This window comes from Battus philenor, unplaced genomic scaffold (genome assembly GCF_028537555.1).
Source record: "Battus philenor isolate CCGP_79_NKW_IND1 unplaced genomic scaffold, ilBatPhil1.0.hap1 SCAF_1, whole genome shotgun sequence".
In the NCBI taxonomy this organism is placed as follows: domain Eukaryota; kingdom Metazoa; phylum Arthropoda; class Insecta; order Lepidoptera; family Papilionidae; genus Battus; species Battus philenor.
This window is the reverse complement of record NW_027181661.1, coordinates 9,977,524-9,991,132: the sequence shown is the minus strand read 5'-3', so window position 1 is coordinate 9,991,132 and position 13,609 is coordinate 9,977,524. Positions and strand designations below refer to the sequence as shown.

The 13,609-nt window shown below is 34.6% G+C and overlaps 1 protein-coding gene across 3 annotated transcripts in view; it reads left to right on the top strand.

The window, feature by feature from the left end:
• LOC137918472 (uncharacterized) overlaps positions 1-13,269 on the top strand; it is a 31,298-nt gene extending 18,029 nt beyond the window's left edge. For 2 of the 3 annotated variants that reach the window (XM_068761308.1, XM_068761293.1), the window contains 8 exons: positions 676-1,108; positions 3,252-3,460; positions 3,733-3,909; positions 4,228-4,407; positions 4,969-5,148; positions 6,816-7,186; positions 7,889-8,073; positions 12,707-13,269. In XM_068761308.1, coding sequence (XP_068617409.1) covers positions 676-1,108; positions 3,252-3,460; positions 3,733-3,909; positions 4,228-4,407; positions 4,969-5,148; positions 6,816-7,186; positions 7,889-8,073; positions 12,707-13,049 — 2,078 coding nt within the window. In that variant the 3' untranslated portion in view covers positions 13,050-13,269. The remainder of the gene's footprint in view (positions 1-675; positions 1,109-3,251; positions 3,461-3,732; positions 3,910-4,227; positions 4,408-4,968; positions 5,149-6,815; positions 7,187-7,888; positions 8,074-12,706) is intronic. The other variant, XM_068761300.1, reaches the window with a different exon arrangement.
• The last annotated feature ends 340 nt before the right edge of the window (positions 13,270-13,609 follow it).

Below are 13,609 nucleotides of genomic sequence, written 5' to 3'. Positions count from 1 at the left end.
ACTTCTAAAAATCATGGTTTTTTCATTATTTGTAATATATCCAAAATAATGTTGTACGCTCTGCAAGGAAGCTTCTGTTTGAAAAGGAGAATGATTTTAAATTAAAGATTTTTAAATCAAATTCCTAATTTTATGAATTCATTTATCAGTTATTGAGAGCTTCACACATACATCTAAGAATGTTGAAAACAATCGCAGGACGTAACGAAAAACCTCGGTTGTGTGAACGTCGCTTCGGCGAGTTATTATTCCCATTGCGAAAAATGTTCTATTCAATCGAAAATACAATGTAACACAATCTTCTAGTACTGTATTGACGACATAAACAAATGGCAAATTACGACTATTACAAGGGAAATACTTAACGACAGGTAGAAAATGACAGCGACGTCCGATGTCGCCAAAAAGCTGTCAACTTAAACTCATCGTGTAATCAAGCCGGCGCAGATTAGTTCTTAGAAATAAGTCAATAAAACACTTATAACAAATTTACCGATTTTAGTAGACATTTTAGTACCAGTTTTAAGAGACAAATACATTTGTTCAGAAAAAAAAACAAAACTTATAGATACTTTGAAAAGCATTATCGCTTTTTCTTTTTTTTTTTCTTTGATTTTTAAGAAAATTTTTTATACATGTGTTATCTGAAATAAATGATTACTTATTTAATTACAGGCGCCAACAAGCCAGCAGTAGTAATTGTAAGAGTCGGAAATAATCGTCCAGATCTCGGTACGAACCCGATATGTAACCGATTTACTGGATTTCTGGAGGAAGGTCAACCTTTGTTCCTACCCTGCAATCCACCAATGCCTGGTGCATTTGTCAGCGTTCATTTGGAGGGTACAAATCCGAGTCAGCTCTCTATTTGCGAAGCATTTGTGTACACCGACCAAGCGCTGCCGATAGAAAGGTGTCCCCAGTTTCGAGACCAACCTCCCGGAAGTACCGCAACGTACAATGGAAAATGTTATATATTCTACGATGGGCAGCCGTTTAACTTCCGAGATTCACTAGCTTTTTGCCGCTCAAGGGGAGGCACCTTGGTTGACGAAAGTAATCCAGCGCTTCAGGGATTCATAAGCTGGGAACTATGGCGTAGGCACCGGTAAGTCTAATTTATGACTTTTGAAGCTTCAGCGAAAATCTTACAATTAGATCTTTGTGTGAAACATTATTAGTTTTATTGAAAGTGTATTTTTAATTGCTAGTACATAGAAATAACAATTTTCTATGTAATCTTTTAAAAACTCAGTTGTATTTGTTCTATACTTTTGTTTTCGCTTGCGTACATAAAATAGTCGTTCACTTTATAGCTGTTGCGAAATTTAAATTCCCCATGGGAGTGTTATGTGCCAGTTGCGGCAATTGCCGCGGAAGATTGTTTAACCCCACAATGATGATTGATGTACTTACATGCGTGCGTAATGTTTGCAGCATATTTAAAGGGATCAAAAGATCAAAATATATTTGTACTGTAGGTAAAAAATTAAATTATATTATTACATATATTAAATTTATAATATTTTTTTATACATTGCCAAGCGTGTACAGTGCATTAATGTCATTTACACATTATTTATTACACTAGCTTTTTTTACCATAACAAAATATTTTGTCTGAATTACAAAGTTTCTTATCTCTTCAATTTTGCCGTGTAATAAGAAGTCTTATTTTATGAAGCTTTTTCGTTGTGATGTACAATATTCCTTGATTGTCAATTGTTTTTCCCTTAACAAATTCATTCACTAAATATCTTAAATCAAAACGTTGCGCTTACAATCATCATCGTCATGCTGGACGATTTACGTTCGCTGCAAGCCGTAGTCCTCCTTCCAAAGAACGCCACGATGACAGGTCTTGCGCAATTGGACCACCTAATGGTAATACCAACGCCGCGTCTACCGGCACCTGGTCACCACTCCTGAGCCTTTCGGCCCTTAATGTTGAATATGAAAAGGAGTTATTTACTATTTGTCTTAAGAAAATGAAGCTTCCATTTCAGGTAACGTTATAAGAAAGCTTAATACTATGTCAGTACTAAATCGAACGAGCATTATAAATCCGCTACGCGTAACATAGCGATGTTATTTGAGCCAATTTTATTGAGTGCTACAAATCTAGATGTCGTGTACTATCTATTCCGCTAGCTAGACAAAGTGCATTCATGGAGCGATCTAATTGACAACGAACTCTACAATAATTTGCCTCTACCTTGATAAAGTTTAAGTACGGCCAATATTTTCTGAACTAAGAAGTATACCAAGGAGCAATAACAATTATTTTTGGGAAAAACAATTTACGGCTTCTTTTATGGTGCTAAAAAGACCATCAATATTGTATTTATTTGTTTTGTTTATAACCATTTACAAACTATTATGTTTAAACTTAAGCTGCATTGATATAAAGGTTTCACAAACTGGTTTTTTCATAAAATTAGTTCTAAAAATACAACAGAACAGAAAATAGAATATTTCGATTGTTGTAACTTACTGTAATCTCATATAGTAGTCAAAATATATTGTTTTAAAAATATTCAAAAAATTTACTATAAAATACAATGAACTTATTAACTGCTTAGTCAGCATTTCTACAGCTGGCAAACATAACGGCTTAGTACAGAAAAGCCACTTCAAAATTTTTCATACAAAACAAAATTAATTTAATGAATGAAACAAAAACTGAAGAAATAAAATAGCTGTTCTATTATTTTTTATGTCTTAGAACTTAGTTATTTAGATAATACAGGTACTTTGCTAAGATTTTTACAAATGATACAATTAAACTTTTCAGAGGTTTTTGTATAATTAATTTTTATTACGCAGTTTGTTTCAGGTAAAATAAGGCTAATACATAAGATAAAATGAGGCTATTAGTTGAGGGAGATAATTTGAACTAAACCAATTTAACAACTATAGATTTTTACGAGCTTTAGTAATTAACGGTGAAGATCTAGTAGCACTAATTATATGCGCCGTATGATTAAAGATTAAAGATCAACAGTCTTTGCCATGTATCGATTGCTTGCGTACATTAATTAAAGATAATCGTTATAATGCGCTGAGCGGTCGTATAAGTAAACTCATTGTATAAAAAACTTTTTTCAGTATAATAAATTATAAACTATTAAGTGCTCACAAAACCAAACTATTAATTTGTAATTTATTATAATGAAAAAAGTTTATTTTTACAAGCAATACGTTTCTTTTTTTTTTAAAAAAAAGCGATTAACTCTGAATAATATTCTTCAGAAGTGACAGTAGCAGTCAGTATTGGATGGGAGCCGTTCGAGATCCACAAGATCCCAATAATTGGAAATGGGTGAACGGAAATGACGTTACAGTATCCTTTTGGAATGCACCGGGAGGAACCGAAGGTTGTGCCCGATTCGATGGCAGTAAAGGGTGGCTATGGGCAGATACCGACTGTCAATCGAGATTAAATTATATTTGCCAGCACCGTAAGTAATAGTTTTTTCGTTTTTGCGATAAAATATTATTGCACATGCGACGGTTCCGATAACATTTTCAACTAGCGAATCAGCACAGCGAATGTTACCATAATTATGTCTATTCTTAAACTGTTTAACTTTATTAAAGCATCGCAAGTTTTTTTACTGAATGCAAGAATGAATGAATTTTATTTACTAGATATGTTTTCCTTATTAATTTTTTTTTCTAAAATTATTAGACTAATACCACTTGTAATAGTAAGTATTGTCGATTTATGCAGAACCCAAAGCATGTGGTAGACCAGAGCAACCTCCAAATTCCACCATGACTGCGGAAAGCTTCGAAGTGGGAGCCTCAGTTGAATATTTGTGCGACGAAGGACACCTTTTAGTGGGGCCTACTGTTCGAACTTGCTTGGATACTGGATTCTACGATGAATTCCCACCCGTTTGCAAAAGTATTAAAATTAAATTGTATTTTATACTTACGTACAATCAATCGCAATTAAAATTAATTAGCAAAATCTAAATTTAAAGTAATTTCCTTTCCTTCCGAATATTTCTAAAACAAATATCATACATTGTAAAGGTTATAATTTAGACAGTAAAATTATAGTATGTGTAACTCAAAATTTTGATGAAAATCCTTTTATATACTTTCATTATGAGTCATTTTCACAGTCACAAAATGATTACACTTTAACTAAATAAATTTGTGAATGGTTTTGAAGATATGCTTTTTAAATGCATGTTACAGTGTATTGATGATTTTCTAGGAATCGACTGTGGACTTCCTGCGGAGATCACGCACGGAAGCTATGAGTTAGTTAATGGGTCAGCATCCTACTTGTCACATGTGCAATACTCCTGCGATGCTGGATACGAGATGGCGGGACGATCACGCCTCGTATGTGACATAGACGAACGATGGAATGGACCACCACCAAAATGCGAAGGTTGGTGTTGAGTGGAGAATACCATTAATTAGAAAGCTTTTTATGTATACGTAAATACTTAATACTTATTCAGGCATTTAAATTTAAAAGATTTAAGCTACACATTATCACCATTATCTTAACAATCGATAGACGCCACTACAAGGCATAGGCCTCCCCTAAATAAAGATTGCCACGATGACCGGTCTTGCACTGCCCCTATCCAACTTCAGGGGCTATGCTCGATTCGTTTCGCGAACCATTGCTCTCTGGATTACTTCGAGCCTTTTTATAAGGCCAATCGTAAACGATCGCGTTTCAGAACTATAAGTCATCACCAACACACACTGTCCAAAGATCTTCCTCTCCAGGCATTGCATTATTTTGAAAGAGAAGATGTGTCGGAACTTACCGAAAGCAGCCCATCCGAGTTGTAATCGGCGAATAATCTATTTCTCAATTTCACTTACCAAGCTGGATGTATTTATATATGTAACAGATTTCTATATAAATAGGTAAAAGTGGACTTAATGTGTATTAAGTTTTTATGGATTATTATATTAATTGGATGTTGTGATACAGTAATTGAGTGTGAGGCGCCCCTACCGATTCAAAATGGCCGCGTGTCCATCGCGGGTAACGCGTCGGTTTATGGCGCAATCGCAGAGTACGAATGCGCTCGCGGATACCGACTGTTGGGCGCCCGTCACCGTGGATGCCTCGCCAGTGGACTCTGGGACCAACCAGCACCGCACTGCCGCCGTACGTATACATCATTTCATGATACTTTCAACTATTTAGTAGTCAGATACGAGCTATAATTATCTTTCATCATCATAATTATGTCAGCCAAAATACGCACAATGCAAGGTCTGGGCGTAGACAGCTAATAGGATATCCAGTGTTGAGTAGGCAAAAATTACTCAATATAATCATAATCATGTCAGCTGATCTATGCCTACTGCAAGACATAAATCACCTCCAAATTCCATTTGTCCCTCCATGACTATGTCATCAATAAATTAAGTGAGGGACCTACTAGCGCCGCATCTACCGGCTACCTTGTCCCCACTTGAGAACCTTTCGGCCGACGTCCGTCAATTGTACGAACGATGGCTCCTTCCATCTTTATTTAAACAATTCGTTTTAAATAAAATCTAAAATCAAAATAAATGACAATGAATAATAAATTACGTATATTAAAACGAGAGTATTTAGAATGTAATACATCTGACTCTTTTTTTTACACGGTAGATATGTTCCTTACAAAAGCGAGCAAAAAATCGTGTGAAAAAATACATGCGACGCATGGTGAATTGCGGATATGTTCCACAACTTTAAAATATAGTTTAAAATTAAAAACCCTAAAAATTTTTCCAAAATGTTCAAAAGAAGTAATAATGAAATCCATATTACATAAGTATTTATAAAACATAAACAATTCATTTACACACACAACGAATAGTTGCAAAAGTGACATAAATGTAACTTTTGCAACTATTCGTCTCTACAAGATAGTGACGAATAGTTGCGGTTTAGAAAATACTATCATCAGTATAGTATATGTGTCAGATATGTCTAGCGAAATTATTCATTTGATGAAACAACGGTCGGGATTGATTTAAATGAAGAATTGTGTTTGTTATTAACGGCTTCAGGTTTTTTTTTGGTTATGAAGTAGACCACGTCACTAAAAATTTTTTGGCATAAAATGACCGAATGATTGTTTACACATATATATTGGACGGGCGGAGGGAAGGAAGTACGCTATTTTCCCAATTGTATTTTTTGCTGTATAGATAAGTGTCTGTAAGACACTTTCAAAAATAGGAAATAAAACAAATTGGGTGAATATGTAACATGCTTTTGAATTAAATTGCGCATGTGCAAAAGTAAGAAAAATATTATTAAGTTAAAAGTAGTGTTGGCAGAAGTGGCCAGTGTGAAATCACTTTATTTAATTAATTGCTTTTTCATCCAAATTCTCAGAGGCTCATTTGGGTTCTTCGACTTAAGTAGATATTTAGATATTTCATCAGTTTAGAAGTTCGGTCAGCATTTTAAGGTCCCCGTGAGGTCTTTGGCTTCAGCTTGATTAGTTGCTTTAATCTGCAACTTTGAAAGAGTTGGATGTGGCAAAAGAAGTGTTGAAAGTAACACCAGCAACATCGATAATATTTAAAGGGTAAATGAATATTTTAGAGGCGATATCGCGAAGGTAGGTAATCTTTCAAAAACATCTGGCTACTTAAACGTAATAAAACAAATCTCTACTATAAAATGCTGATAAAATGTTAATATATTAGTTTTTACGTTGTATATGATACATCCAGTATTTATACAAAACTATTGTATCACATTCTTTTACATCAGATAATCGGTTGTTTCTATTACTATAATACATACATAATTTCTCTCTTTTTTATTAGCCGAAGAACGATCGACAACCACAACAACAACAACGACAACGACGACAACGACGACAACGTCCACCACTACACCGCAACCTCCATCCTCGACATCTACGATACCTGTTCCAGCAACATTGCCTGTCACCACGCCACGATTAGTTTTCTCGACTCGACCGCGTTCGTCTCCACGACCTATCTCATCACCAACGCCCTTCCTCCCATTAGACATCTCGCGAAAACCGCGGCCGAAGATTACAACGACAGAAAAACCTATAACCAGATCATATGAAAAACCGCCTCCGCGAAAAGTAACCGTTAGTGATTCACAAGACTCCGCTACAAGCAATGTCCCTCATATTATTGTTGCCAGCCATCCAAGAGAGAATCAAGTAAGTATGATGTTGTGTCAGTAATAATTGAACCATTTTATTAAAATTACTACCCTTTATTTTAAAATAATTATATTAACTTTCTGACCTCGCCGATCATTAACGCTAAAGGTGGTCAACAACAAGTCCATTTACACCAACTTCTGATCTTATGTGACCACGTAAACGTTACACTTAAAATTATGTGAAAGAACGGTGTAGTGAAAATGTTTAAAAATAATCAAGTAGTTTATAAAATGAGCTTGTAAGACTATCTATTATACATGTTTAGCCCTTTCCATCGACCAGAATTACAAATGATTACTAGAATGACATACGGAAGAGAACCTCCTCTAGCGTTCAAACCTATTTTGAATATAATTTTCGCCAAGGTTATTCTTACCCGCTGTCACAGAATAAAATAAAGGTAGGAGGCGGTTATATTTGTCAAGAATTCGTCGACTATCACTACATAGGAATAGAATACGTACTAAATCTTTTGATTTAACATCTCGCAATTTCCAGGCACGTGATAACGTCGATAAATTTTGGAAAAGCTAAAAGCTTCAGAGCCAATTGTATATTGCCTAATAAATAAAAAAAACAATGTACACTATGTAAAAATAAATAAATATATTATTATTCCAATTATTCAAATAGAGAAAAATATAAGATATTTTATTAATATAGAGAACTGTGAATATTAAATATTAACAATTCCAGATCGTTGGAAACGGTAATAACATTCGCGCGGAACAAACTCCGAGAGTAAACGTCCCGCTGCCGGTAGACGGCGGACGACGCGAAGGTGCACGCCTGAACATCGGCGCCGTGGTCGCGCTTGGAGCCTTCGGTGCGCTGGTCTTTCTGGTCGCCATCATAACTACCATCGTCATATTAGTTAGAAGGTAACGCGTTAAATTACTCATACATGTCTGTTTATTGTTACAAGTTTATTTAAGGTTTTGCCCGCAGGCCCTGGATTGAATGATTTCATTCATCATTTGTGAGAAATGGCTTTGAGTTGGAAGATTTTGAAATGTGGGTACACGTGGATACACTACCGTAAGCGGACCGACGACATAGTTAAGGTCGCGGGAAGTCGCTGGATGCGGGCAGCGCAAGACCTGTCGTTGAAGCGATCTTTGTGGGAGGCCTATGGGCTGCAGTGGCCGTCTATGGGCTGATATGATGATGATGCTGTACGATCCTAAGTTCCATAACCACTAGGCTACCTCTATACTACTAGCTCTAGTATACGTAAATACGAACGAGACAAATATTTGACGATCAAATGAAAAATGTAAGTGAAATGAGGATTATATTTTACTTGCAACATTCCATGTGAGTTCCCAATTTATTATTGTAGAATTCTTCACGAGCTACATATACTATTCTGATAAGTTCCGATAGTTTTATGAAAAATATGAAAAAGAAATTTTCTTTGAATTTTGTTTGCATATTGTAATTTTTTTTTTTACTGCGGCTTACATTTTTCAATTTGTAGTTTTATTTTTAAACAATCAAATGACCATTAATAATTACATCATTATTTCATGTATTTTTTTTAATTTAAATTATATATTTAAATTAAGTAAGCTAGGACCATTCGAAATAGTTCTGCTTGCTCCTTCTTACTTTGGCTACGTAGCTGATTCAATATCCACTTGTTTCACTACACTTACCATTTTATTTTATTTTTACTCGTTCATGACACTTTAAAACTAGTTACGAACTAGTGAAATTCCTTTTCAGCTTTATTAATATGAATATGCCTCTACTTGCTGCTTATTATTACTGATAATAATAATAACACTTATTATGTTAGGTTGTTCTGCAACTCCTTCTTCTGACTGACACTGTACATAATTATTTACTTTCTGACCGCAATCAACATCACTTATACTACATTACACAAACACTGTTTTCTCTTTTTGCTATCACGACGACATATGCATAGTACCTTAAAATATGAATGGACTTTTAACATTTTCACATAAATACGTTAAACACAAAATTCAAAGAAATATTCTGTATCAAAATTTATAGAGCCTATTATACTTAATCATATTTTGTTTTGCTAATTTAATATTTTAATAACCTCCATCGATATTGAAACACACTGATCTCTTTAAACTCTTTTAAGTATTATTATTAGTTTAAAAATCTTTTAGGTTTATTATTGTAGGAAAATATCTTTATACCGAAGAATTTTGTCATCTAACAATAATAATATCCCAAGGATATCATCAACAAGTAATTGATTGTACTACTAGATAATATTAAAGCCGTCATTCAAAAGTTAGTTTTAAGTTATCAACCTTAAAGGTCCCTTGATACGATAGTAAAAGCAATTGTTAAATAATAGTTATTTTTCCCACATTACAAAATTTCTTACAATAATTGTAAAGCTTTCTAAATTAAAAAAAATAATTATTTTTTTATCGCAATAACACTGTACGGAAAGTAAGAGAAACCTCGTTGAAGGTAACTATGCTCGTTGACCCTCTCGGATGCCTAGGCGCGTTTCCGGTAGCAGTTTTCTAACTGCTATATGATATAATAAAATACCTATGATATGCAGGATGTAGAAACATATGTTTAAGTATGTTGTTATGATTTGAATAACAATGGATGCTATGTAACGTCAGCGGCGGTCCGAAGCGACCTCCGCCGGCGGTGCGCGAGCTTCCTTCCCGCTGGTACACGCTGCTGGCTCTCCCCTTCCCGGACCAGCAAGTGGGCAGACGGGAATTCATCCGCGCGCATCGTCACACACACCGCGCCGGCCATTTCTCCAACCCATTATAGCGAGTGCGTTTATATTTTAAGGTATCAGAAGTGGTGCACATGGTGGCTGAGTTGCTCCTTATAATAACTCATTTAACGAATAAGAATGACTGTGATAACATATATAAACGGATTAGTATCATTCTTTATTTGAACCATCTCAAAATACGTCTTTTATAATAATGTTATACAAAATAAAATATTTTAATATGTAATTGTATATAAATAAATATGTCATTTAGAACATTCAGCGCCTATGGTATTGATAAATAAGGATAATTATATAATTCAAACATATTGGTGTCTCCAACAGCCATCATGTTGCCTTACGTCACAACCGCACTAGCACCTAATGATATAACGACATGTGAAAAATAAATCGTTTAAAAATAATTAGCACTTAAAAGCACTGCCACATGATTACAAGCAAAATATCATCTTAAAATATAATTTGCACGAGCTATGAATATGTAAATACCACCAATTGCAAATGCAGCAAAGTTGTAGCACAAATAAAGAACATTATCATTTTTATGAGTGTGTACACCAATAAAAATAAACAATGTTGTGTATACGAGAGGTGAAATTGAAAATTCTTATAGTGTGAAAAATATACTAACTCTAATGTTTTGGTTTTATAGGTCTCCCACGAAGAACGACACGATAATCGACCTTGCCCGCATTCAGCGACTTCCCGCGACCTTAACCATGTCGTCGTTCCATCTAACGCGGCGGCTTATCCACACACCATCTATCGGCTTAAAGTTTCAATTTAAAATGATATTTTTTTGCAAGTAGATTCTTTTGCTGCCTCTTTGCATCCTGCAAAATCATTGTGAGAAGCAATGAGACCACTCCTCTTTGGGGGCAGCTTATCCACAAAGTTATCGAATGTAGCCGTGAAAAGGTTTTCTTTCATTTGTGAATAACTGATATTATATATCATAGTGCAAGTATGAGGACAATACCCCAATAAGTTCACATCTACCGTAGTCAAGTATTTGGTTGTTCTTTGTCCCAGTGCGCTTGCGCATTCACTAGTAAAAGAAGGAGGGTTCCTGCGCCAATGAAGTTGTAGAATTGCAAGGATATAAGAATTGCGTAGTCCTCCGCCAAAAGTCGTACGCTGTCCGTATCCAGCAAAAGGCTGAATGTGTTTTTTTTTTTATTTAACTCATAACAATACCCAATCTTGTTGGAATTGCCGGTAATTAATTCTTTTGTCAGACTACATCATACGCACAAAACACACGACACACACAATTACGATAGTACCTTCATTTATTACCTATATTTAATTATCTATCCCTTTTTATTGAATTTATTTCCCCGGTAACCTTTGGTTTTACGCAATTCAATTTATTCTAAGTTGCGACAACTACTTTACATTTGCACATAAACTACTGCGTATCTGGTGGCAAATTTATGTTTTCAAACTTAAATAAAACAATTAATTACACCAGAACTCGGGGATTGCTATTGAAATCACTTTTTTAGGTAGCCTATCAAAAAAATCCATCGGATTTAAGGGATATCCGCAAAGCGACTGATCTCTTATTGCAGGATTCCCAAAGCAAAATTCATGTACAGACTATTCATGTGTGCAGTTGCATCATCCTGTTAGAACCACGTGTGTGATAAGTAGAAAAATGAGCTCGCAGGTTCGGCAAAAAGAAATCCGTAATCATGCGTCGATAATTTTCACTACTAACATTTATCGCCTGATCGCGAATGTTTTTTCAAGAAATGGTCCGATATCATAGTCGTGAATAGGATACACCAAACAGTTATCCTGGGATAATTAAATGGTTTTAAATGCTTCAGTGACCAGTAATAGCAGTTTTGCTTAATGGCCAGGCCTTTTAAGTAAATATGTGGCGTCGTATCATTTGACAATTGTTTTTATCTCAAACAAAGTCAAACAGTTCTTGAACAAAGTTAAAAGGATGTAATTTGAGCTTTTTTTGTTTTTTAAATTCCATGAAAAATCGCACACCCGGTGAAGCTACTTGTTTCCGTAATGAAACTCGTGGATTTTTACGTACACTGCTTTTAATCAGTTCAATGTTTTCGGGAGCCCTTGAACACCGACTAAGCCCTGACCGTGGATTGTCCACAGCCAAAGCAGTTCCGCCGAATCTCAGGAACGAACCAAATTTACTCTTAGCCCATCTCTTATCGATCAAATACCGACGTTTGAATATAATTTCTGTTGACGACTGCAACGTCGTGACTGAGTAATCCGCTCGGTCAGTAATTCCAACATCACCACTCTCCTGCTGTATTGTTTATTACTTTTTGAAATAATCGTATAAAAACATAGACATGCCACCATATACTGTGTATAATCTTATTGCACTGGATGTTTTATTTAGTCTACCAGCTTAAACGCATTGTAGATTGATATTTGATGAAGCTGGGAATAAGAAGCCTTAATCACGATTTGGAAACAATTGAAACATGTTTTTGCAACGAAGTAATATTTTTAATCTATTTTTTATTGATTTTATTAAATATATATAATTGTTATAAATTAAAAAATGTAAATTTAATGTCATTGGCTACACGGATAAATGATTACTGCATATATTTATCCATTCTCCGTATAAATTGCAATGAAACCTTTTGATACACCTTTTATACACCTTCACAAAAGGTGTACAATAAAGTGTGTATTGTATAATTTTGAAATATTTAAGTGTATTTTATAATACATTTTAATGACATTAAAATGTTTGATATTACCACCAGCAGAAAACACCACGACGGAAAAAGATACAGACACCACGTGTCTCCAGACTGCAACACCGTAGTTTCGCTAGACTCATCCTCCTCAGAATCACGCAGCGGTTTGAACAGGTACTACCGACAAGCATGGGAAGAACTCCATGAGGCTGCTGGCGCGAAACACGGCCATAGAAGACATGAAAGAGAAGCTCCGAAAGATGGCTCCGAACTAGTAGTGTCTGATGTATATCCCGCTCCTCAAACGAGAGACAAGAGGCGTCACCATCATCACCACCATCGCGAACAAAGGCATCCTGACTGGCATCCGTCTCACCGTCCCCACCACAACCATAAACCTAGATATTAATCTTTTGGTAATAAAAATAACTAAAGATATGTACTTTAATAATCAAAGCGTATTTTGTAACTTAGTTATTTCTAGGTTAATTTTAATTTATTTTTAACCTCTTTGAGATAAAGATTAGACACATTACATTCATTAGTTGAACAAATCAATATCGTAAATTATAATATACAGTACTTTATATATATTTATATACTCAGTAAAAAACTCATATAATGGAAATCTCGAATGCTGCAGTATTGTAATAAATACTGTAAATCTTATATTATAAATTGCTCATTTTTCTTTTAACCTATGATTACCTTGATCTTTTCTTATGTTTATCAATAAAAAACACTATATTTTGTAATTAATTAACACTAAATGACGTTGTTTTTTCTATAAAAATAACAATAAAATGTGCTTGATATTAGTTTTGTAAGACTAGATTGAAGTTAATCATTGTGAGTGACCTTACTTTTCTGTCCTATTATATTTTACACAGAGTCAGTATTTATGACGTATTGGTTAATATAACATAACAGGTATTTTATTACGTATATTTATAAGAATTAATTTATTAT